General features: G+C 35.1%; 1 protein-coding gene across 1 annotated transcript; it reads left to right on the top strand.

The window, feature by feature from the left end:
• On the top strand, positions 1-23474 carry LOC139688415 (RNA-binding protein Ro60-like). The gene is made up of 11 exons (XM_071585990.1): positions 1-51; positions 1344-1640; positions 4142-4412; positions 7123-7278; positions 11064-11326; positions 11478-11698; positions 14423-14534; positions 15356-15463; positions 15615-15854; positions 17259-17437; positions 19893-23474. The coding sequence occupies exons 2-11, from the start codon at positions 1362-1364 to the stop codon at positions 20023-20025; spliced, it is 1962 nt and encodes a 653-aa protein (XP_071442091.1). The 5' UTR covers positions 1-51; positions 1344-1361; the 3' UTR covers positions 20026-23474.
• The last annotated feature ends 1722 nt before the right edge of the window (positions 23475-25196 follow it).

Below are 25196 nucleotides of genomic sequence, written 5' to 3'. Positions count from 1 at the left end.
GCCAACCTATACACAAGTGGGGAAGAACAAGAGTTAATTTTTCTCGAGCATGTAAGATGTTAATATTTTCAGTTTGATAAATTTATTTTTGAATTTGGTGTGCTGTATTATCCATGGCCGATTCCAATTGACACTTGGATGCATCCAATTTCATGGAATTGACGTTTAGTATGTCCCTGTCATGTTAATGGTACAATTAAGGATTTTTAGAATTTTGTTTTTAACGGCTTACAACGACCTATCAAATTGGTCAGTGCACGATTCTAATTGAATAATGATCACTTATCGTTATTGTACTTGATGGCTGGATGACTTATTTTCTAGAGTGAAAGAATGGAAGGTACCCTATCACGTTACGTTGAGGAATAGCCAGTAAACCTAATTCACACGACTCGTAGGTATTAACCATTCCAGTGAAGTTTGTACTTTTTTTATCTGCCTTTCACACGTACGAACTGTTATGTACAATAGGGTGAAAGTTTCTTTTCTGTCAACTTCGAATATCAATTACCAACGTGATTTACCTTAATTTTAACTTTTGATATTCTTGCGCGGTATTAATTTGCTTCAGCGTTGTGGAAAATAAGAATTAATATTTATTTAAGTTTTCTGGTCGCTATTTCCTTCATCCTCATCACCTAAAATTTGTGAAAAGGTTTTTATTTCAAGACAGTTGACCAATTCGAACATGCCTCGATAGTAAGAAAGAGCTTTCGTATTCTTATCTCTTCATGGTTGAAACTACGTTTAGTTGCAGCCACTAGTTCTGATACTTTATCAGCTTTTTGACACTACCGAGTAATTATTAGACATTAATTTCCTGAAAAATTGGGATAATCACAAAAGAAACAAAATTAGCTGGAAATTTGGTCAGTATATTTCGAAATACTTTAATATTACATGTTGTCGGCCTTTTACTCTGCACACTTCTTGAGACTTATTTAGTTAGATGAGCTTTACTACTTAGACTCCCGTGATTACTTCCTTAACTCACTCGAACACAGTTGCCCTTTCCTATGGGCTAGAGGAGGTATTTTTGTTGGTAATTGTGTATGTACCGATTATGATATTTTCATAAGTATCTATATTGTTTGAATAGTTCGTCATTCCCAGAGATACCTTTCTTCGGTGTTTGTTGACATAAATTCCCATTAATGCATGAAGTTGCCTTTTTAATAAAAGTGGCTCATAGTAAGTTGTTTGTAATATTATGTAAATAATTTAATAGTTTATTAAATGGATCAGTGGTAATGAATTTTAGTTTGGCAATTTCCAATTAATCTAAGAGCATTCTATTGATACATTCCTGAGGGACTCGTATGTATAATTTCATACCTTTACAGTGTACTGTCTTTTCTCCAATGGGGGACGGAGCCAAAAAAGAGTCGACTGGGAAGGAGGTTAACGTTCAGAAGAGTCAACTACGGATCAACATGGTGGTCCCTGGGCACATTCAAAGATTTTTATATCTTGGCACTGAATCTGGGGTCTACCATTCGAAAGCTAATCACCCTAAAGGATACCCTAGTGTTGACCATCTTGGATTCAACTATCTCAAGGCGTGGGACTTGGGACTTTTTTCAGATGAGATGGTAGAAAACTCTCTGAAGAAGCAAAACAATAACAATGCATTGCTTTCGGTAATGTATTCCATTTTGATGCAAATTTCAAAATGTTGTATAGCATAAAATGCTTCACATACCTCAGCAAGGAAAACTACATATCAGATGTTTAGTCATAGATTTTGAAGAATTCTTATTTATTATAGTTTTCTGGTCGCCGGGTGGAACATTTTTCATCCTTTTCATCAAAAATTTGTGAAAATAAATTTCTTTTTGATGGTACCAAGATTTTTGCTGGTTCATCCTAGAATTACACAATAGTAAGAAAGGGCTTTCTTATTCTTCCTTCTTCATGGTCGAGACTGTGTAATTACAGACACTTTGTCTGGTTTACAGGCTTTTTATCGTTGTCCTGTAGTTTCTAGAAATTGCTTTCCTTAAAAATTTTGATAGCCACTAAAGAAACAAATTTTTAAAAATCTGACCCTAGAATGGTATATTTTGATATTATGTGTTGTCAAGCTTTCAATTTGTTTAATTGTTACAACATATGTAGTTAGATAAGCTGTTGCCATTTTCTCCATGCAAGTGGAGGTAATTGTTGGTAGCTCTATATATCTATCATGGTGTCTTTTTTTAGACTCCTGTATTATTTGATCAGTTTATCATGCCCTGAGATATACCCATATCCCCTCTGACTAACACTTGTCTAGTGCATTTTTTTAACCATGCTTGCTAATTTTGCAGTTGTCGTATTTTTGTCGATCTTCATCATGCTGTAGCTCTAATCTCAATTATGGATTGTGTGGTGCTACATGCCAGATAAGGATGCATCATCTGATCAAATTTATAGTATGTCATTAAAGTAATCAATCAGTTGTATTCAGTACAGTGAATTGTTAAGCCTATGGTAGAGACATTCTCAATATAACCTGCTAGGGCTGTGTTAAATGTATTTTATGAGAGAGATTTGAAAATTTGTGTAAAAATGAAAACTAATTACTTGCACAGGATAAAACCATTTTTATTTTTCAATATAGTCATGTTTTAAAGCTTTTATTATTCATCCAACCATGGTCCAGTTTCTTTGATCTCTTGAAAGTGAACTGATTTTTCCAATTCCACAAAATAGGTATTTGTTTCCGCAGTCACCTCCTTATTTGAATAAAACTTCTTTCCGATCAATCATTTCTGCATTTTAGAGAGCTGGTAGTAGTCTGATGAAGCTTAATATGAAGAATCGAGTGAATGAAGGTTGGAATCGTAGCTCTGTCAATTTTCCAGCCAAAACTAATGGGTGTGTGAACTGGTGTCCCTTGCTGTTGTTATCTTAAAGAAAAGAACATTCTTTTTGGGGCAATAATGGGACGTTTTTATTGTAACTTAATTTTCATAGTCTAATGACAGTGCCTATTAAGCTTTGTAATAGTTTGACACATTTCTAAGTACTCAATGAAGATTAATACCAGAGAATCTCTTAAAAGTTACCATAACCTTCCCAGTTGAAAGAAGGTGTCCACCATTTTCGGTGTCTGCTCCCTGCTGGCCACCGATGGCTTGGACTGATCATTAATTTCAGGCATGGAGTGTTGTATCCATGCATCCACATTTGCCAAAATGATGCCTGCTTATCCTGTGCATTTTGTTGAAACAACTGAAAACCAGCCTTCGAATGTCATACAATTTCATTTTCGGCCACCTAGAAGCAAGGTTGACACCCATTTTGCGGCTGGTGTTCTCATGTTCAAGTGTTGATGCAAAATATTATGCAGCTATTCACACAAAATGCATGTCATTTGTGTGGTCCTGTGGCCAATCCCATAGTTATGAGACCACTTTTTGAGCCATTCTAATTGGATGCGTTGGTTCATTATAATGTTCATGGGGTTTCTCTCTCATCCATATTTTGCATATCAATTGACTTGCTTGATTCAAAGAAGCGCGAAACACAAATTAATGGACAGATTTGGCTAAAACTTCCTGCACGTCCGTAAGAGTTACTACTAACTGCAAATGACTATGATATGCACCGGTGGTGCCATCTTCCTGGGATTTGCACGGACTTTCAAACTACTTTATATGTCATGCATCTTAATTTTTTCTTCTTATTACCAATGTTTAGTAGGAGACAATGCGTTTAAAAAACATAAAAGCCATTTTCTGCTCGAAATATAATTCAAATTCATAGCTTGTTTGACTGATGCAATCACTCAAATGTTTAAGACAAATGAAAAGCATGTTTTAAGATAATTTTTTTCTTTGACCGCTCTCGAGATAATTTTTTCATCTCCTTGGATGGGGAAATTATTAAGGAACTGAGAATTTTGTTGTTCGGTTCTGTTTATTTTACTCCATCCTTCCCCCATTCGCTGAACATCCTATCCATGTCCACCCCAACAATAATGGTTCAAATAACCATAGCTCCCCTAATATCTAATGCTACTTTTATTTTTATTCTACTCCCCAAGTTTTCTTCTCCTGCATTTTTAAAAGACTGTGCCTGCATGATATGGTAAAAATGCATAAAAATAATGAAATATGTTAATGTGTCAAGTTAGTCATGTTGAAATGTTTATCAGTTTCAGGAGAAGAGTTTATCAAAAAATAATGAGGACAAGACAACACCAAGAGATGGATGGCCCTCTCCAGGGGTGGTCCATTTAGCAAAAGAAGTACTTAAAAGCTACAAAGGGGCTTGTCGTCCAGCTGCTATATTTGTTTTAGCTGCTTGCAGCCGTGCAGAGGGACCTGCTCGATCAGAGGCTTTCTCTGCAGCGGCAGAATTGCAATCTCCTGAAGATATTTTACTCTTCATTAAATATGCCACGGATCTTACTCCAAACCATAAAGGTAATTTTTCAACTCTTTTATACATAATTAAAAATCATGGTGGCTGAACTGAAAACTCACTATTTATTCATTATTAGAGCTTCTGTATTTATGAAAATAGAATATTTTTGAGGGTTAGATGAAATATGATGATGATGATGATAAAAATTGAATATAAGAAATTAAACAAGGGATGACGAGAATACTGTTGTACATATTTTCAAATAGCATTTTGAATTTTTAATATACTGTGATATTGTTCTGCAGCCGTGTTTGATAATAACTAAACTTTTCCATTGAAAAGTATCTCACCCAGCATTTAATGAATAGAGACTATTTGCTGCATGAACATGAAATTTTAAAGGTTTCATATTTGTACTTTTTTGGCAGAGGGTATTTGCAAAGCCAATGTTAATTATAACTTTAAAAAATTACTTATATCTTCCTCTTTGGGTCATTCCATTTGCTTTTGCCCACTTTATCTGATCTCAATTGTTATATCTTGTACTTTAACATTCTCCTATCTTCCACATGCCTGGAGTGGCATAGAGTTCTAAGTCTCAATCCTTGAAAAAAGTGTTTGAAAGATTTGAACTTTATACTCTTTCAGGTAATCCCCACCTGTAGATCCAAATGTAAAGGGTTAGTGTCCCTTTGGAGTATTTTTTTCATGGGGGTTCTATCACATTTATTAAATGATAGTGTAAAAGTGATCAATAAAAATTGGTGAATAGCTCCATGGGCTGGTAATTTAGTGGTATACCTTTTGCTCTCTATGCTATAGTGCTGCAAAATTTAAGTAAGCTTACCTTGCCTGCAATGAAGTAAGAGATTATTGTACCAAACATAACAAACCACTTGTGGTGTCCTCCTAACATACCTGCCTCCACCTCCAGGTTATAAGGAACCTGTTATTGGTGGCATCCATTCTCCAAGTTGCTGCACTTTCTTAGGGTATCATAGTAATTTTAGGCCACCTTACTCAAGGATGGACTTTAACTTTCTTTGAGTTCCAAGTATTGAGCAACAAGGGTAGTTTAAAAGGTTTTCAGAACCTCCACCAGATGTCAGCGCTAGCCCAAGTTTTCCGTGTAGTAATAGTTAATTCTTTATGAGTAAACACATAATGTGTCAGTGCTCTGGGAAGAGATATCTGGTGCAGACACCTCTCTGTTGTTGTTCCCGTTAAGCAATTTGTGAAGATGGAAAAAATTGAAATTCAAGCAGCGATGAAATACTTCGTAAAGAAAGGTATGAAAGCAAAGGAAATAAATGCAGATTTTCAGGACACTTTGGGGGATTATGATCCTTAATATTCAACTGTTGCCAATTGGACAAACGGGTTTGTTTGGTTTCGACAGCTTAGATGATGGATCCACATAGTGATTGGCCAAAATTTGCCACTACCCTAGAAATATTTGCAAAAGTGAATAAAATGGTAAATGGGGATCACCAACTGAAAGTGCAAGAAATTGCTGAAGCTCTAGGGATGTCATCTAAATGGGTGTATCACATTTTAATGGCGGAATTGGATATGAGAATAATCTGCTAAATGCGTGCCACGACTCTTGATACAGGACACAAACGCATCAGAATAGAATTTTCCAAGCAATGTTTGTCCCATTTTAAGAGCGAGCAACCAACAGGATTTTCTGTGCTGGTTTGTGACCACAGATGAAACTTTTGTCCACTTCTATAAACCCAGAGACTAAACAGCATTCAAAGCAGAGGAAACATGTTGATTCACCACCAGCAAAGAAATCAAAGGCAATACGGTCGGCCGGAAAGGTGAGGTGAGGCCAGTTTGTTTTCTCGGATGTGAAAGGGATTCTGCTGATAGATTATCTTCACACTAGTCAAACAATTACTGGAAAATACTGTGCTAACCTCCTGGACCAACCACAGCAAAAGGTACACCAGAAAAAGGCCCTGTTTGACAAGGAAAAAAGTCATCTTTCATCAAGACAATCCACGCCCACACACAAGTGTCATTGCCATGACAAAAATAGGTAAACTAAGATACAAATTGTTACCAAACCCACCTTCCAGTCCAACACAACATTTGATGGTGTACCACTGTTTAACTGTAGCTGCATTTTGTGCTTGTGCTGAGTCACTCAACAGGGGTCCACGAAAAACACAATCTAGCCTGAACAAACTCTCACAGGCGATTGGCCCTTGGCACGTGTTGAAAGTCAGACCCGCCATCACCGAGCCTGAATGGTGCCACAGACAGTCACATCAGGCAAAAATTGTTATCGATACTTAAATCTGTACTAAGTAGACATTGAATGTGGTCTTTTTGTGTAAGATAACAGAATATTTTCCATTTTGTGTGGAATTTTAGGCAATTTTGGTGTCCTGGTATCGCAAGGGACACTTAATACCTGTCGTCCCATATTCAAAATGTGTCCAAGGGTGGAGTAGAGATCTCCTCTTACAAGGCCTCCCTTTCCTTTCCAGCCTGTGCATTAAGGGAGGCCGAGGTGGGATACTCTGGCTTTCCCTTCTCACTAAAGCCAAAGTAAAAAACTGCAGCCACTGATCATGGTTTCTTGTCCTCACTTATCAGTGGCCATAAGCATTTTCCTCATATATAGAGTTGGTGTCCCCAAGGGTAATGAGGCATCATAATATCACCTCTGAAGCTAGTTATTTTGGGTTCCCAAATCAGCATTAATGAGTGAACATTTATAAGGTGTTTCCTAAATGAATTTTCCTCTTTCCTCAGGATGGGGTGCTGGCATCCGTCGAGCAATCAAAGGGTGGTATGTGGATCAGTGTGGGTCAATGGAACTAGCAGAGAAAGTCACTCGTATCAGGCAGCGTCATTCGTGGTCTCACAAGGATGTATTAAAACTTGTTCATCTCAAGCCCAAGGATCCAGGTTAGTTTTAATTGTATCAGTAGTTCTCCCCAAGCACTACAAGTGTTGTGTTCAGTGAGACTTTATTATTATTATTATTACTTTTTATTTGCCCAGAGATCACAATACAAAAATACCAGGTGGGTGGTGTATGTACATGATATAAGGCACGTCAATGAGGAGCAAAGACACAGGCTCAGTTAAGATACATAAAAGAAATGATGCTCATAGTTACATAAATGTTTGGTACAAACCCATGAACATTGGCTGTTACAGGCACATAAAATATCAAATTCAGAAAAATCATTGATCACCAACATGAATCAGACCATGACCATTGCTAGAAACTAAAAGTATGAACTTACTGTTTGGGAATATTGTTGAGATATTCATCAACCGAGTAAAACATATTGCGCTGTAGATATCTTTTTAATTTATGCCTGAATGCAGCAGTTCCCTTTGTATCCTTGATACTTTTGGGTAGTTTGTTATATAATCTGATGCCCATTTCATTGGGTCTTAATTTCAATGCTTTAGTTCTTATATTCCCATAATGGAAGTCATTCCTGCCTCTGGTGTAATGATGATGATAGGCAGAGTTAAGAGAATAGTTGCCGATGTTATTTTTTATATATAGAATTAAAAACATAATGTAGATGCATGGGAGTGGTAGCAAATTTAATTCACGGAAAATAGGCCTTGATGGAGCATTGTGAGGTTTCCTGGTGATGATTCTAATAGCTTTCTTCTGCATTTTAAAGATGGTTTGAGAAATAGCAGCTGATCCCCATAATATTATACTGTAGGTTATATTTGAATAAATTTCCCCATAGTACAAATTGAGTAGTACAGTTTTACTTGTAGTTTCATACAGGTGTCTTAATAAGTAGCAAGTTGAACTGAGCTTGTGTTGAAGGGCTTTTACATGAGTATCCCAAGAAATATTTGCACATAGAGAAATACCTAGAAATTTGCATTCTGTCACACGCTCAATTGATAGGTCATTGATTTTTACCAGCAGATCATCTGACATGTTCTTATTGCGTGTAAAGTATACTATTTTACTTTTATTTACATTTAAATCTAGAAGGTTGTCTGTACACCACTTGTTTATTGCAAGTGTGACAGACTTAGATTTTTCCACAAGGCTGGGATATGTTTGTGTTGATATTATTACATTAGTGTCGTCAGCGTACAACACTGGTATTATTCCATCATTATTTGGTAAGCAGTTAGGTAGGTCATTGATGTAAATCAGAAAGAGGAGTGGCCCAAGGGTTGAGCCTTGTGGAACACCTTTGTTAACTTGGTATGCTTGGGATGAATATTTTGACCCATCAACTGATAACACTACTTTCTGAGTGCGATAGTGAATATAGGACTTCATCCAGTTTAAAGGAATTCCTCTAATTCCTATTCTATTGAGTTTAATTAGTAGTCTATTGTGGTTTACATTATCAAAAGCCTTTGACAATTCAAAAAACATTCCAAGAGTTTTGCGTTTAGCATCTAATGAATTAAGTATGCTGTCGATTGCCTGACATATGGCGGTTGTGGTAGACCTTTCAGATCTAAATCCATGCTGAGAATTTGAAAGTAGGAAGTTTTTTTTGAGATAAGATGCTATTTGCATATGCATGGCTTTTTCGAATAGTTTAGCAAATGTATTTTGGACGGCTACGGACTTGATAATGCGTAATAAGTTCCATTCAAACACTCAGTCCAATAGTAGAAAATTTTCACGGCTTGTATTATTTTCTGCATTAAAATCTTTTTGATGTGACAAAGCCTACTGCTGTTTAATAGGAGGCATTGAGAATGGATTGTTTTAGCATGTTATCTCCTGGAATACATTATATGACTAATTTCTCCAAGTTAATATTTTTGCTCATTGGGATAGTTACTCATTATTTTAACCTGACTTGTGGGTCCAGACTAGTTTTTGATTTAGTTCCAAGAATTAACCCATTTGTAGCTTTTAATTCTTAGGTAAAGGTCTCATTTTTTGAAATAATTGATCAGTCATGCAAGCCTCATCCTGGTGAATCTGTTCTCTGGACAGGTTTCATCTTAAATGTTCTTTCCATGTTGTTGATGCTTCATTTTAATTCTTTGCAATCCCTCTTTATCATTTTAACTGTCATCAAATTATATCTTTTTCCACGTTTACCTCTCTTCTTCTCAACACTTCCTCCATACTTCCGTGAGAACAGTCCTATCTTTATAGAAACCCAATCTGGTCTCTCTATGCTTTCTAATTGCTCTCATAAAACTTATTCTTTCAAAAACTCACCACCTATTTTTAATTTTTCACTCTCTCCATCCATATAATGTTTTCCATTTCTTGCTGTAGCCTCATTACAAAGTTTACTAGTTAGCGTCTCTTCATTCTCTCTGATCTCTATATTGCAGCATTCCAAGTGAAGGAATAAACAATTCTGAATGGAATGCAATATAGTGTAGTATTTATCAGAGTAAACATACACTGTATATGTATAAGAAGGAAAGGGTAATACCTAATGCTGTACAGATTTCAGTAATGTTATACTCTTTTGATAACATATGAAAGAGCAATACATTTATGTTAAGCTAATAGAAAAATTTATCAGAGTTCAAAATTATATTTAAGTTCTTAATGGTGCTAAATCTGCAGTTAGAATGAGATTTGAAATACTTCTGCTTTTTCTACCAATAGAAGTGTTATAATTCTTAAATTATTGAAAAAACTGGTATTCTGTAATGAGATCAGTAATAATTTTACATTTTCTACTGTGGGAGAGTTTTGCAAGTTTAATTCTAAGGAAAGAGGTCAGGGCTAATCCACAAAATATGTTTATGAAGAAAATATTTATTTACTTTCAACATTTTGCAATGAAAAGTTTTCCACATGATATTTTCCCCACTGTACCTGGCAAGATTTGACCGCTACAACTAAACAGCCAGTCATAATGCCTAGATGATGATGGCATATTGTTGTACTGTATTTTACATTGTGAATTTTGATGTTTTTGCTAGAATTTAAGTACATACAAGCTGACTTCATCCACAGGGGTAGAATTCAACACCCTTTCTAAGAAAGAGGCCGTTATTATTCTTCTCTGAATATTTCTATTCCGCTTAGAGTAAAGACATCTTGCAGACTCTTAACAGTTCCCTGCTGCGCTACCCTTAATTTTTTGACATATCAGCCGAGTTTGGTTATAAAGCATATGATAATTATTTTGAAAACCATTAAGATTGAAAACAAATGAATAAAAGTCTGTATCAGATCAATTATTTTACATGAATGATACCTATGTTTACAAATTTCAGTTGGAAATATTAACATCACTTTCCTTAGGTAAAATTTGAAAATGTTAATGTGTTGCTATTCTGTCCTATATTGTCAATAGCCATTCTAATATTTTTGGAATGTGCTGGAGAAAGCATTGTATTTTGATGATATTTCCAAGTATATATTGTTCCCAATATCAACCCTAACTTTGAGTGTGAACCTTACCTGAGGGTCAAGTAATGCTCAAGAATATATGGTATTAAAATTATTTTTTGAAGATAAATATGATTTTCTTGAATTTTTACTCTGTGTACTACTTTTTATTTTGATATAATAAAATAATTAAATTTATTTCCAGAACTCATTAGCTGAGCAAAGGTTTGAGGTTTATAATAGGGGCCATTTTCTGCTACTTGCTTGAACGTGATTGCCATCATCATCTCTGATATATTAAGTGAAATGTATATAGCTTTTTATAATGGCTCATTGGTGTAAGTTTGTGTATGTGATGTGTGCACTCTTTGTTTTTCAGTACAAGCGATGGTATTTGGCTATGTTATGTTTGATCTCCAAAAACTTCATGAACATTTCAAGAAAGTGCCTGATACTGAACCATTGCAAATGGAAGCAAATTTTGTGATGAAATATTTGGAAGCAGCTGATCAGTTACGGAAACTTCGCATACCGAAAGGAAGCAATGAGGACTGTAATCAGGTGCTGGAGGCTGTGGATCTGATTAAAACCCATAAGTTCACTGTTGAGCACTGTGATGACACCATGCTGTTAGCACCCAAGGTATTAATTTGTAATTATTTGCGATATTTTTTAAATATCTTTGCTAGTTTATGATTTATCATTATGTATGCCATCATGTCATGTGAGTAATAAGAGAAACTTTGTTCTAAAGCTTAGAGTTTGTTTTTTTTTTTTTTAACTTTTATTTCAGATCTGGGAGGCAGCATTAGAGCATATGACGTTTTGGCAGCTCCTTGTTTATCTCCCCATTTTGAGATTCAATCGAGTGACAAAGGCTGGGTGTGAGCTCACCAAGATTATTGTGAATAATCTGAAAAGTACCCTTGATGCTCTCACCCATTCATCTGATTCAAAAATACATCCCCCTGTGAGCCCTGCACTAGTGCTCATCTCCATGCAGACTTACCGCCGGTATGTTTAATTATTCTTGCTGGTTTGATGGTATTATTAAATGGTAATAAATGCTGATGTAATGATTGTTTGGCAAGAAAAAGAGGCATTAGACTGCTCTCTGCAATTTGTGCCATGTCTTTATCACAGACTCAAAACTTTCGGTGCTTGTGTACAGGCGACCCTTAAGTTACATGTGTGTAAGTCGAAATTAGAATAAATTGTAAATTTGTCCAGCTATGATGGTGGAGGTGAAGAAATAAGGTGAATAACTGATCATGATGAAGTTCACGCAGTATGCTGCGAAATTCAAGAAATCAGGTGTGTTTATTTACTGATATATGTAAACACACAAATATCCCTGATAATTGCCATGTATTAATTTTAATTCAAGATTTTGAGCGTGCATAAGAATAGTATTTCTAGTCTTGCCTGAATAGTATTTCTAGTCCTGTCAGAATAGTATTTCTAACGTCATGGGAAATATCTAGTTAATATCACACTTCCACTCTCACAGAATGGTGTATAATATGGGCCCCTATTCAGTCACAGACTTGTACACATCTCCTTTAACACACTCATACTTAGGATTTATTCTTGCTGGGATGTGAATGGTAAAATGGCCTCCTACCCTCGGCAGTAGTTGCTGAAGAAGTAGAATATTTTGTAAACTTTCGGCTTTATGTTGATGCTTCGTAATCAAATTGTTGTTGGTACCATATGCACTCTGCTAGTGGTGGCTCAATGTGGGATTACTGGTGGATATTTCCCTTAAGGCTCTTTGTCCCTAAGGTGTGCAACTATGTTCTTCCTTCAATTACTAATAGTACTTATCTTGTGCCTTTGTCCTACAGTCTGATTTCCTATTTTCTTCAGTGTCTTTGATTTTATTTACTTTTTTTCGCTTTCCATAAGAACCTGTAACATTTACATACACTCTTTTGGGAACTATGCACAATTGATCATGGAGCAAATATACTGTCTATAAAGTCTCTGAAAAATTTGTGCACATGAAGACAGCATGATGTATTGGTGAGAGGGTGTCAGAGAGTGAGTGCTAGGTGCTGAATGGAAAGCAAACAACATTCTACCCCATTGAATCTTGCACTGTGCTATAAGGCCCAAATAGAAGCAGAGAAGGGTATGACTGGTCCACACCTGGGGCATGGGAGAAATGCCAAGAGATGGAAGGGAGAGATTTTATGCATGAATGACATTGGTTGCAAAATGAAAAAAAAGTGTGCCTCATATTAGGGTTTATACAATTAAAGTTTCTCTACATCTTCTCTACTTTCCCTTCAAGGTCAAGGGTATGATTATGCTTTTTTTATTGGACTTTGTCGTCATCATATGTTGAAAATCTCATTGAACCCACTAACTTGAGAGAGAGTTGTTTCTGAAAGTGTTTGTTTTTTAACTTCTTAATAGAATGCTGTAATGTTTTAATTGAATTTACATACTGTATTTGGTAACAAATATATTCATATTTTATTTTATTGTGGTGGTTTTCGGAAACTACTAAAGCAATATGGCATCTTCTTGAACAGTTGATACTTATATGAGTGCAGATTTATAAAATTCAAGGTTTATGTAATTGAGGGACTGCCTGTTTTCTTTTTATCTTGCTATTAGTTACCAGAGTGACCTCCAGAGTGAAGTTAGAAGGCAAATTGTCATTGCAAAAATTTGTATGCTTATAGATAAGGCTATAAATGACTGTAAAGCATGAAGCGAATCTTTAAGCATTCTTTGTTGTAAAAATATGAATACTTTGGAATAATTCAAAATATTTTACTAAATTTATACATTTTTTCAGCTTAGACCTACTATCAAGTATATTATAATTATTATGGATTATATTCATGGATTATAATTATTAATGGATTATAATTATTTATGGATTATAATTATTAATGGATTATAATTATCCATGAATAATTCTGATATTATGAGGTAAAAAAATTAAGGAGGAATCTTCAAAGATTTCTAATTTTCATTTTTTTTGATCCACCTTAATTTTTACATTCCTTTCTACCCATACTTAAGATAAATTCTCACTTTAAAAAATTCGATTTTGTGTCAGCCACTTAATCCTTTTGAGTTAATTGCTTATTGTGATTGATGTGAGGACATAAGCCCCCTTTAGGGGGACTCCTCATAATGACAATAATTGACATCAATGTGGGTGGCAAAGCAGAAAACAAAGTGCTCGGTAGTCCTTTGACCAAGTATCTCCTCAGGATGAGCACGAGATATATACTTGAAAGCTTACCTTAACTTTCTTCAATATTTCTGCACCATATTGCTATTCATTAGAACAAGTAGGCATTATCCTTTTGTGAAGAGTGTTAAAAGTTATGAAAAGTTGTGCCCATAAGCCTTAGGAGTGATTGGTGCTGAGTTGTTTCACTGCACCCATATAAACTACAGGCATATGGTCCAATGGCATCTATTTGCGTGGAGAATATCATATAGTAATTTCATTCATAGTTACTCATTACAGGATCTTTATAAATTGTGGTTATTTCTTAGGTAAAATTTCATTTTTTAGGATAAGGGCAAAAGCTGGAAGTCCTGATTTTTTTAACGTTTAAGTAAAGGTCCATAACCTTAATGTTATGTAATTTTTGAAGATGTTTTCCCATGTTGCCATTTGTTTGTTCTGGATGTTTCTTTGTGAATTGAGTTTCAAAAGATTAAAGGTTATTTTTTTGTATCATTATCCAAAGTGTTTCTAATTTTCAGGAAACACTCTGAAGTTGTGCCAACAAAACTTTGGTTCAAAACTCATGCCTTGATGGGAGAAATTGTAGCTTCAAAATCTGAAGCTGTAGCTACAGTTGCGAAAGACAACCAAGTATGTGTTCTTTTTTGATAGTTGGTTATAATTTTTGTGGCTGAAGATTTGTTCAAATGAATCTGCATGGTAAATTAATTCAGTTGTTATGAATTAATATGGTTATAATAGGTTACCCACTATGTTGAAGTATGATGAAAGATGATGAATTATTTCTGAAAACTAAAATGTAGTCTAGACAAAGACTTCCTTTATTACACTTCCCACTTTGTTCTTAAGATTCTGATAGTTACTAACATATTGATGTTAGAAATACTTCCTTCTTAAAATTCCTATTTTCCCATACATTTTATTTATTACCTGTCTAATATTTTACATTAATTTGATATCTTTGAGTGGCCACTCTGTGTATGCATTTTATAGGCTTAGGTTCAACGTTGTGGTGATATGTTAACAACATTTTAATTGGAGTAACCACTTATAGTTTTAAGTGAAATGTCTTGCTCGCAACATCTTGTTCTGTATGGACAAAACGTTGTGTGTGAGGCAAGTGAAATGAAGTGAGATAAGTGATTATTGTGTCATAGATGGTGCTGTGGCATTATCTTGTTGATGCCGTGTTCCATTTTCCCTATCCCATTGGATTTCTATTAACTCAATTTCCATATTCGTGGTCACCCTCCCATAATCCCCTCCCACTTTAAAAATGATGCTGGAAATGCCAAAGCCTGGGGTGATGAGAATGTGCAAGTCATAAATTCTCAGTGTGTGTGGTATTGTTTCACCTGTGTTGTTTTTAACTTTTAGCTTTGATGTAGTAATTTAATGATAAATAAATTAGTATTATTTGAGTTATCAAAATATGCTTCTCATTATTCTAGAACAAATCACATGGTGAACCGAAACATCCCCGACCCCCTAAAGATATGTCTAAACCAAATTCGAAAATATTGGAATTGATGGGCAAGATCTTGGTTGCCAGCATCAAGGTAAGTTTTATTCCAGTAACATATCAGTGATAATCAGTTTTCTTTCGGTCATAATGAGATCTTTAATGTTAAATTTTTTAATACTAGGTCTTCTATGCTAGAAAAAGGTTTTTTTTAATTCTTAAATGTTCTCTCTCTAAATTTTTTTTAGCAAATGAAGCCCACTCAGAAGCGTTTTATCTTTGGTGTTGGTAATATTCGAGATAAAGTTAGTTTGATCAATCCGTATGTTGTAAGCTTTGAAGCAGCTGCCCTCATTTACATGTGCCTTGAGGCAGCTGAAGCTGATGGATCAGTAAAAGGTTATGCAGTTCCCGTTGATGGAAAAGCTTGCAGAAAATTTCGCAATGCTGGATCTTCCCTTTCAAATTGTGTTCGTGAAATAATGCAGGTATTTATTATTACATTTGCTTTTAAAATATATATCCACACCACATCATGAAATTGTTTATTTTCTCCAAAATCTAAAAATGTCTTTGATGTTCTTAATGGCTAATTACCTGATTTTAAATGATTTCCAAGCTTTTTAGTGAATTTAAAGTCTTTATTTTTTTGAAGTGTATTTCTTCATGATACGAGGCATGCTCATAAAGTAAGGGCCGTTTGGAAAAAATACACTCATATGAAACACATTTTATTGGCACTTTTAGTTTGCTACAAACCTACTTCACTTCTCTACGTAATCGCTGTTCATTTCTGAGCATTTTTCTTATTGCTGCACCAGCTTCTTTAACCCATCTGCATAGAAGCTTGCCGCCTGAGAGTTGAACCAATTGACAACGCCATTCCTGCGTTCCTCTTTGGTTTCAAAACGTCCACTGAGCCACTGTATCAAGTGCAAGAAGAGGAAGTAGTCGCTAGGTGCAAGGTCAGGACTACTGTGGTCCAAGAGTTCCCAATGAAAATCTTGAATTTTCATATTGGTTTTGGCAGCAGTGTTTCGGTACCCACCTTGCACACAATTTTTATGGTATCCGAGATTTTCTGTGGCAATATTGTAGACAGTAGTGCGTCCAAGTTGATGAAATTGTTCAGCCAGGCCATTAATCGTCAATCGACGATCACATCGCAGTTTTTGTTACAATTGCGAGACAATTTCATCGGTCAGAATACTGGGCCTGCCACTTTGCTCTTTGTCATGGACACTTGTTCGTCCATTTTTCAAATCACGGCACCATTGTCTAACCTTTCCTTCACTTATAACTGTAGGTCCATAAACTAAGCATAACTCCCGATGAATTTCAGCAGCCGACAATCCTTTTGCATACAAGAATCGTACAACAGAACACACTTCACAGCTGGCAGGATGAACGATTGTCGCGGACATTGTTGTTTGCATGCATGGACAAGCAAACGACTTCTGAAACAAAACAAATGCTGCTAAAACTTCTCAATGATTCAATAGATGGTGCTGCAGGAGTAAAACTTTGTTCTGAACCGCCAATATTTAAATATAAGCAAACGGCCCTTACTTTATGAATATGCCTTGTATTTGGTGTTCTCTAATCTATCACATTTGAGTAAAATTTACCGTAAAAATGAGTAGAAAAAACTAAGAGTTAGTTGAATTTCTAATAAAATGGTTAGTGAAAAATAAACTCAACTTGATCAGTCATAATAATTGATGGAAATAATCCATTGTTCAATGAATATATTTCAAGGACTATTCTCGATGTTTAGTCTTAACATTTACCCTTGTATTATTTAACATTTAGCTTGTGAGTTTTTTTTTTTGGGTATCCTGAAGTTTTGTTTCTTCTTCTATATGTGATTGTCACTTTGTTTTTATTTACAGGAAATGAGCACGGACCCAATCAATGTGGATGGCTGGTTGGATTGGCTTAGCAATGAAAAGTGTAGTGCTGATGTAATTGTCTTGGTGGCCGATGAAGTGCTTGCGGACAATAGAAGTGCTGAAAGATTGAAAACTTCATTTATTAATTACAAGAAAACCCTCATGCTGCCTGAAGCCAAGTAAGGAATTATTTAGCTTCTATTCAAATAAAACATGTTGTTACATTTTTAATGAATTATAAATAAGACTTCTTCATTGACTTCATAGAAAGTAAATAGGAAAGTGTTTGTCAAGCCATTCAGAGCAGACTTCAACAACAAGTAGCAACAAATTGATAGTAATTTTACTCTTAAAAAAATACTTTAAAGGGAGAAGGAAAAATAATTATTTTCTCATATTTTATGATAAATACTGTACTTAGTGAGAACCATTTTCAATAGTTCTGGAGTGACATACCAGCCCATGTATAAAGACTTTCTTTGATATTAGTCTTTTGCATCATAAAAACTTTTTATTTGATCTAATGCTATTCTCATTGAAAAAAATATGGGTAGAACTAATGAAATGAGGACAAAATGTGTGATTAATACAGGGTCGCCCCCAAAAGTGGTAGGACTGATTTTTTTACAAGAATTTTATTGACGATATACTTACATCGACTTAATAATCTTCAAAGTATGCTCCTTGAGCTGCTACACACTTAGTATAAAGTTGGTTGATGGTTGGTTGGAACGATGGTCGTCTTCAACGAGCTCCCTACCCTCTTTAAACAACTTGTGCCACTCAAATACTGTTGAACGGCTTAAGGTAGTGTCCCCATAAGCTTGCTTGATCATATCGAGGGTCTCAGTTGCCGTCTTCCCGAGTTTCGCACAAAACTTCACGGAATAACGTTGCTCTAAATTCAGATTCATTTTGTTTTTCGACGCGGACAAAAAACTTGCTTCACTAAACACTGTCCTCACTCAACGACAGCCCGCAGGCAACTGAGGTTGGTGTTGGTCTGTTGCTAAGAGCCCCCTCCACCTTACCCAGCCAGGCAGACCCCCCTCCACCTCTTGGTTCGCACCAGAGAAAATCAGTCCTACCACTTTTGGGTGCGACCCTGTAGGGGAATAAACACCTCGTAGTGGTGGAGAATACCCTCCATCGAAGTGTACACCTTACCCTATCTTGTAGTTATTAGAATTTTAAAGCAGACCATACTGCTGTGTAAAGTAAACACAAGCAACCACCAAGGTTGACCCCTGTCAGCAAGCCTTGTGGCCTAGTGTTTCCTTTGCCCCATATGGTCTTCTGCTGTAATATAATCTTTATGAGACTAGACACTTATGACAGGGAAGATGATGTCTAGTTTGTTGATTCTGTTTTGTTCTGAAATGACCCATGAAAACCTTAGTGAACCATGAAAAGTATACCCACCAATAAATTATAAACAAATGAAATTGTGATTTTCAAGCTAATAGAAGATCTCATCAGTCAATCAGAAGGTGGACATGTTTCCTCTGCTGTTCAACCATGTTAACCTCAGTGTCATAGAATGCTCATGGATGTGTTATAAGGCGACATGAAACAGCACATGTCATTTTTATGCTACCAGTTACAATAATATTTATGTGATATTCATTTTACCTTGCCTAATAATGATGATTCTGAAAATTTTTACTGCATAAAAAAACTCAACCAATGTTGTCACTATAGCATTTGGGAGATTGTGTGAGGTACCTCTGACAGTCATGAACTAAAGATATTAAAGTTTTTTATTGGAATCGTTTGGTAAATATGAAAATATGAAGCAGAAATACAATGAATATAACAGTTTCAGCTTTGTGGAATACCTTCATGATGAGGGTAAAAAAAGAAACTTTACACTTCCACAGTAAAGATTTAATATTTCACGACCATGGTTTTGATACTGTGCATCATCATCAGGTAACATACATCAAAATTTTTCAACTTATGTAGCCTGGCTCCTAGAGGGGAGTCAGGTAGGGTGAGTAAGGTGGAGACTGTAAGGTAAGAATGGTGAAGTGTTACATTGTGGTCTTCATTTAATGGCCATTTATTTAACATAAACTTTCACAAATTTTAGCCAGAAACCTTCCAATACATACCCTCCCCCTCCTCCAGCCCACTAATAGGTTGCTGCTCCTGTACTTAAATTACCCCCTCTCCCTTACTCCCCCTACCTTACTCCCCTCTTGGAGCCAGACTATAAATGTTGATGTATGTTACCTGATGATGATGCACAGTATCGAAACCATGGTCATGAAATGTTAAATCTTTATTGTGGTAGTGTAAAGTTTCTTTTTACCCTCATCAGAAATACAATGCTAAGCAACAGAATATTGGTCCCTGGCATGGTACCAACATCACTGCATGTTCCTACAGCAATGATTGTCATTTTAAAACTTTTGGTTAAACAAATGCTCCAATCTCTCAGTATGGAAGCTTCCCCCTCATTCATTATTTTCGTTGAGTGTTTAAATTTTTCTGTGCAGCAAATTAAAGTAATCCGAGTAAAATGTTCTTAAATGTAGGAAACTGCGCTGTTATGAAGCTAATGTTAAGTATTATTTCATATTGTCTGATATTCTTATTTAATTATTTACTCATGCACCGTTACTTTTGCAGGTTGGTAATAGTCTCTCTTGTTAGTAAAAATCTCCCGGAATGCAGCTATTTCCATGATGACACCCTGATGGTGCATGGATTTGACTCCAACCTTCCTTTCATCATTCAGCACTTCGCTCAAGGCAGATTTTGAGACTATGAATGTGTGTCTAAAAGTGATGCTAAATTTCAGACACAATCCTTCTAGTGGAAGATGATTGGGTATTTGATAAGGTTGGAAGACATTTTCACTCAGAATTAAAACGGCCAATTTGTTACTTCACTGGGAAAAATAATTTTTAATTTAAGACTGAAAAACAACTCATTCTGACTGAAGGACTATATGGTTTCCACACTTGTGTATGTGCTGGTAGCAATTTCTAAACCGTTATAATGTCCAGTGCATACTGTATGTGCACCATGGTGGGAATTATATATATATATATTTTTAACATTCTCATGTGTTCAAGTGTATGGTAGTATAACTTTTTACTCTCATGACATATCTCTTACTTGTAATAAAAACAAACGCTGTTCTATGCATTTACATAGAACTTTGGTTGTTCATTGCTTTGTGTAAGGCATTTGTTGTTCTTACACAAAGTTACTGCTATGAGTGAGGTGTCAAATGATTTCATAGTGTGATTTAAAGACTTAAATTAGGAATTTCCGTCTTGATTGTCGATGATGGTTCTTCTTATTGCATTGACACTCCAAGGGTGAACCCAGAAAAAGATATATTGAGCTTTTTGTTCTATATTCTGTGAATATGTCGCAAAGCACAACATTTTCAGTATTTATGCACATACTCTTTGCAGTGTGAAGAGAAAGTTTGAATTTCTTTAGAACAAAAAGGTAAGAGATGTGCTATCTCTAAATATTCTGCCGCAATTAATGAATGTATAAGTAACAACTGATAACCTAATTATTTTTTACTTTAATACTTAGATTTGCACGCCTGTGATGTGAGAACTCATGAGACCATAAAAGGATTCTCTTGCTCTCTTGATTTGTTTAAATAAAGAAAAAGGAAACAGTTGAATTGTGATAAGATTTTCATGTACAACAATTTATGATCATTTTAATAATTTTTACTTTGCCAAGATAGTTGTAGATGTACTCATCTCTATTTATTTTCCTCTTTTGCATTATTATAGTATAACTGGCTCAAGTGGCTATTATATCCTACTATGTTGTACATTTTACCTCTAGGTTTGGAAATGTTTAACCTCTTTACCTAAGTCTTGCTACAGTAATGGGTATTTGTCAGAATAACATTGACTAAAGAATCTGTATGACCTATCTGCGTGCCTTATTAATACTGGAGCAAGATCTTTGCTCTTTTTGTCTTTTGAAAATGATGGCACTAATTTGGTTATCCTGCCATTCGTTTTCACAGTTAATATTTATGTTTCCCAAAGTTAATATGTAAGTAATAGGTGCCTCTGCCTTTTCAGAATAAATAAATATGTGTGTATATATTTATTGCATTATTCTTTGAATTACTTTGGCATCTTGTATATAATCCCAGGATTTTCTGCTCAAGTAATTCAGAGGAAAGAATGTGGACTGTAAGCATGACATGTAAAAGATAGCAGTGAATTGTTGTGCTTTTTTTGCATTTTCCCTGTAAATTACTTTGTTGAAAGTCAAGCATGGGAGGTAATATTTTTTCTAGAGACATTTACAAGTGATAGTCTACATTCATCCATGATTAACTCTAGTGTGTTGATACCATTTTCATGTGCATATTTTATAAAATAATTTAAATGCTGGTTAGAAATGTTTGAAGGCATACATTCAATTATAAACTGGTTTATTAGTATAAAACGGAAAAATCTAAGTCAGCTGCTGTTTGTGGAGGATGTTATGCTTAGTATTTAAGTTGCATTTTAAATTGGAGTTTAACCTTAAATATTTACCAGACTTATGGAAAACTTTCCATTTTTACTTAATACACAAAGGAAACTACCGCATATGTTGAGAGTAGCATTTGATGGTGGTCTTGAAACATTCATCCTGAATTTTATACATTGTCTTTTTCTGTTATACTGTAGTTGTATAGTCATTTGAAGCATACCTAAGACTATTCTATTTTTTTCATTGTATGCTAAGAATTCATGTATTTTGCATTATTTGTACTCTATCATCACTGGAGCATTTTTAAGTTAACCATGGAGAATGCTGTGTAAAAATTAGCCACATATGCTGTGTATGACTTGTCATTTACCTGTGAGGTACCGGTAATGAAGAATGGGCAGTACATATTTTCTGTATCATTTTTGTTTTTCTTGGGTTGTAATACTAAAGTTTATGAGAATTTAACTTCAGTACTGAATAATAAGTGTATAATGCTTATGAAGAATAGCCACCAATTTCAGTTCATATCACTGAACTAATTTTGGTCAACATTAATGGCGTCTCTTGCGGTTCAGTGCCATAGATTGTTTATATTGTGTGTAGTTTTGCCATTGATGCCCCCTTAATTGTTGATTTTGTTGTTTAGTCTGATGGTCGCCATAATAGTCTAATGAATATGTGCTGAATGAATGAATGAGTGCTTAAATGAGAAATATTGTCACAGATGTTTGAATTTATACTTAAAATCAATATTCAATGAATGTTGAGTATGGGCTGAATAATGTACTTTATGAAATTTGCAACCAGAGTTAAGTTAACTGAGTTTTTTGATCAGTTCTTTCACATGTCACCAGATGTGTACCCTGGCACTCAGCCTTGTTTTTAAATTTTCTCCCTTATTGTTCAATGTTTCTTGTTCTGTATTCATTTATTTCATTCTTTGTAAAATTATATTATTCCATATCTTAGGTGCTGATTAACTTGATGTGTATTACAATGATAATGAAAAATCATCATGCAATGATGTCTAGTCTTAAATCTCTATTCGCAAAACAGTTATGGGATGGCAATGCAGTTATGATTACAATGTTTTTAATTTTGTTGTTCATCTCTTACAAGTTTTATTTATCAAAATCCATTGCAATGATTAAGCAGAGTGATATGGTCTGCTATTCCTTTACCTTTTTAAGTATGTACATGAGATGTAATGGAATACTGTCATGATACTTTGCATATTTTTTTCCCAAGTTTTGACCTAATTCTTAACTCTGCAGGTAAATTGACGAAGAACATGAAGCATATGTGGTGTTTGCATGATACCTCTCATCAGTATCTTGTTTATTTTTTCTCAGATGATTGTAATAGTTCCTATAATAAAAGGTTGGTTTTATTTTGTCAGTAATTCTAATCTGCAATGGTGTGAAGAAAATATTTTTTTTATTGCTAAAGAAAACATTCTAGTTTTCTGTGGCCATGTGATATTCCAAATTCTGGATGATGTTTTCTTCTGTATTTTTGGATTAAATTCCACAGGATTCACCATATTTTTCAAGTGTTACTTTGTGTGATGCACAGATGTAAGTAGAATAAATACTTGGTTTTAATTCTCATGGAATGTATATCTAATGTATCTGTGTTTATGCATTGTTAGTTTATATAAAGGATATTTGTTATGCCAGTTGAAACTTCGGGTACAGTTATTTGTATGTGGAATAATTAACTCAATTTGTGTAACAGTAGCTGAAAATAAATATTGATATCTCTGAGTGCTTTTAATCTTTAGGTTTTTCATCATCGAAGGCTGCAAGAGATGAGCAAAATAATTACAATGCTCAAGTAGTGCTAGAAACTTAGATCTTTGATCACCTGAATTTCAATATTGTGTAGTAATAAAGAAGACATTTAGTACTAATACTTTCAACTATCAGAAGCCCTCCTTTTTAATGTATTAGAGTATGAGACATGTTATGAGAAACAAATTTTCACTTTTCCTCAGATTTTCCAACAAACTTCCACTACATCTCACCTAAGTCTGTTGAATATACCTGTATATGAGACGTGCATTTAAATATTCACATACTAGGGTACCGAAATGAGTGAGAGGTGAGTCAACTTGCCCGTCGCATATTACTCTGTGGCAAAGGAAATGACTAAGAAGTAATGCCGGGGAATTCAAGTTCACATTACTGAACTTTCTTAATATTGGTCTTGAGATTTGGTTAATAGACGGCTGTGGTCTTCACGTTGAGTACAGTGTGGTTATGCCATGAATCCCATGCCATCTTTTGTAATAAATATTTTGGAAATTCTTATGCGCTCAGAAGTGAAATCACCCGCCTGACCTCACGGCGACTTACAGTGGCACGGCAGATAGGGGATTAATCCCAAAAAGGATCTACGCTAGTAAAGCAATTAGAGGTGGCTTTGTAACCTTACTCAATTTAATGAGGATATTATGAGATTCTCTTACCTAGGAGCAGTGCCATGTTGAAACCATCACGATTGTATTACTACATCCGTAGTAATCATTTCAAACATACAGCAGTCTTGCAATTTAAAATACATTACAGTTAACTCCATAAGATGTTCGTATTGGGCGATACTTCTGTGATCTGGAAACATTTGGGTCAGTCAATTCGAGGATTTCATGCGATTGCAATGAATCAATTAGGCTTCCTTTAATTTTATCTGGTGTTGAAACCGTATGCTAACGGTTACAAGGCTAACTTTGTTAATATAAACCGCTGAAAGTAATTTCAAAGATGAGGTAGATCTGTGCGACGAGAATTTCTCGAATATTTGAGAAGTAGGGAACAATTGGTTGCTTTGTGCATTCTTAGAGTCCCTTTGCACGTGGGCGATATCAGCCACCCCGAGTTCCCTTGCCAGAAGATCAAGCAGCTTGGCCGGGACGCAGGATCTAGTACATTCACAATTGGCCCATTACCACCTTTACAGAGGCAGCGCAGAAGGGGTTCTGAGCTCATGGCAAAGCGTGAACTGCTTGTGGGCCACTTATAATATAGTGGTTTATCGACATGCCAACAAGGCATGCAACTTTAAGTGGAGTTTGCTATATGGGGATGAGGCTGATGACAATTTTATGCTATAAGCCACTAACTTAACATTCCTGGTAAAGACTGCAGAATTAAAAGACTTGAAATATTACTTTTATTTAAAGACTTGATGCTGACCTAAGATGTTTAGAAAAATCAATTTTTGTAAAAATACTGTTTTTATTCAGGTAGAAATATGTTTAAAATTTACAGTCAACTTTTATGTACAAACTCAATACAACAGTTTCACCTCACTCATGACTTCATATAGAATTAAGTATTTCACTCAGGATAATTAATTTCATTCAGATATTTACTTTAAAGATGAAGGTTATAATGAGGTTACCATAATATTAATTTTGTGATTGAATATTTCAACTCTATGATGCATCAAGCATTTAGAGCTAGT

The sequence above is a fragment of the Hetaerina americana genome, unplaced genomic scaffold, assembly GCF_022747635.1.
Source record: "Hetaerina americana unplaced genomic scaffold, ioHetAmer1.1.p SCAF_1, whole genome shotgun sequence".
Classification (NCBI taxonomy): domain Eukaryota; kingdom Metazoa; phylum Arthropoda; class Insecta; order Odonata; family Calopterygidae; genus Hetaerina; species Hetaerina americana.
Note: the sequence above shows the minus strand (reverse complement) of the source record. Positions and strands in the feature narration are given on the sequence as shown.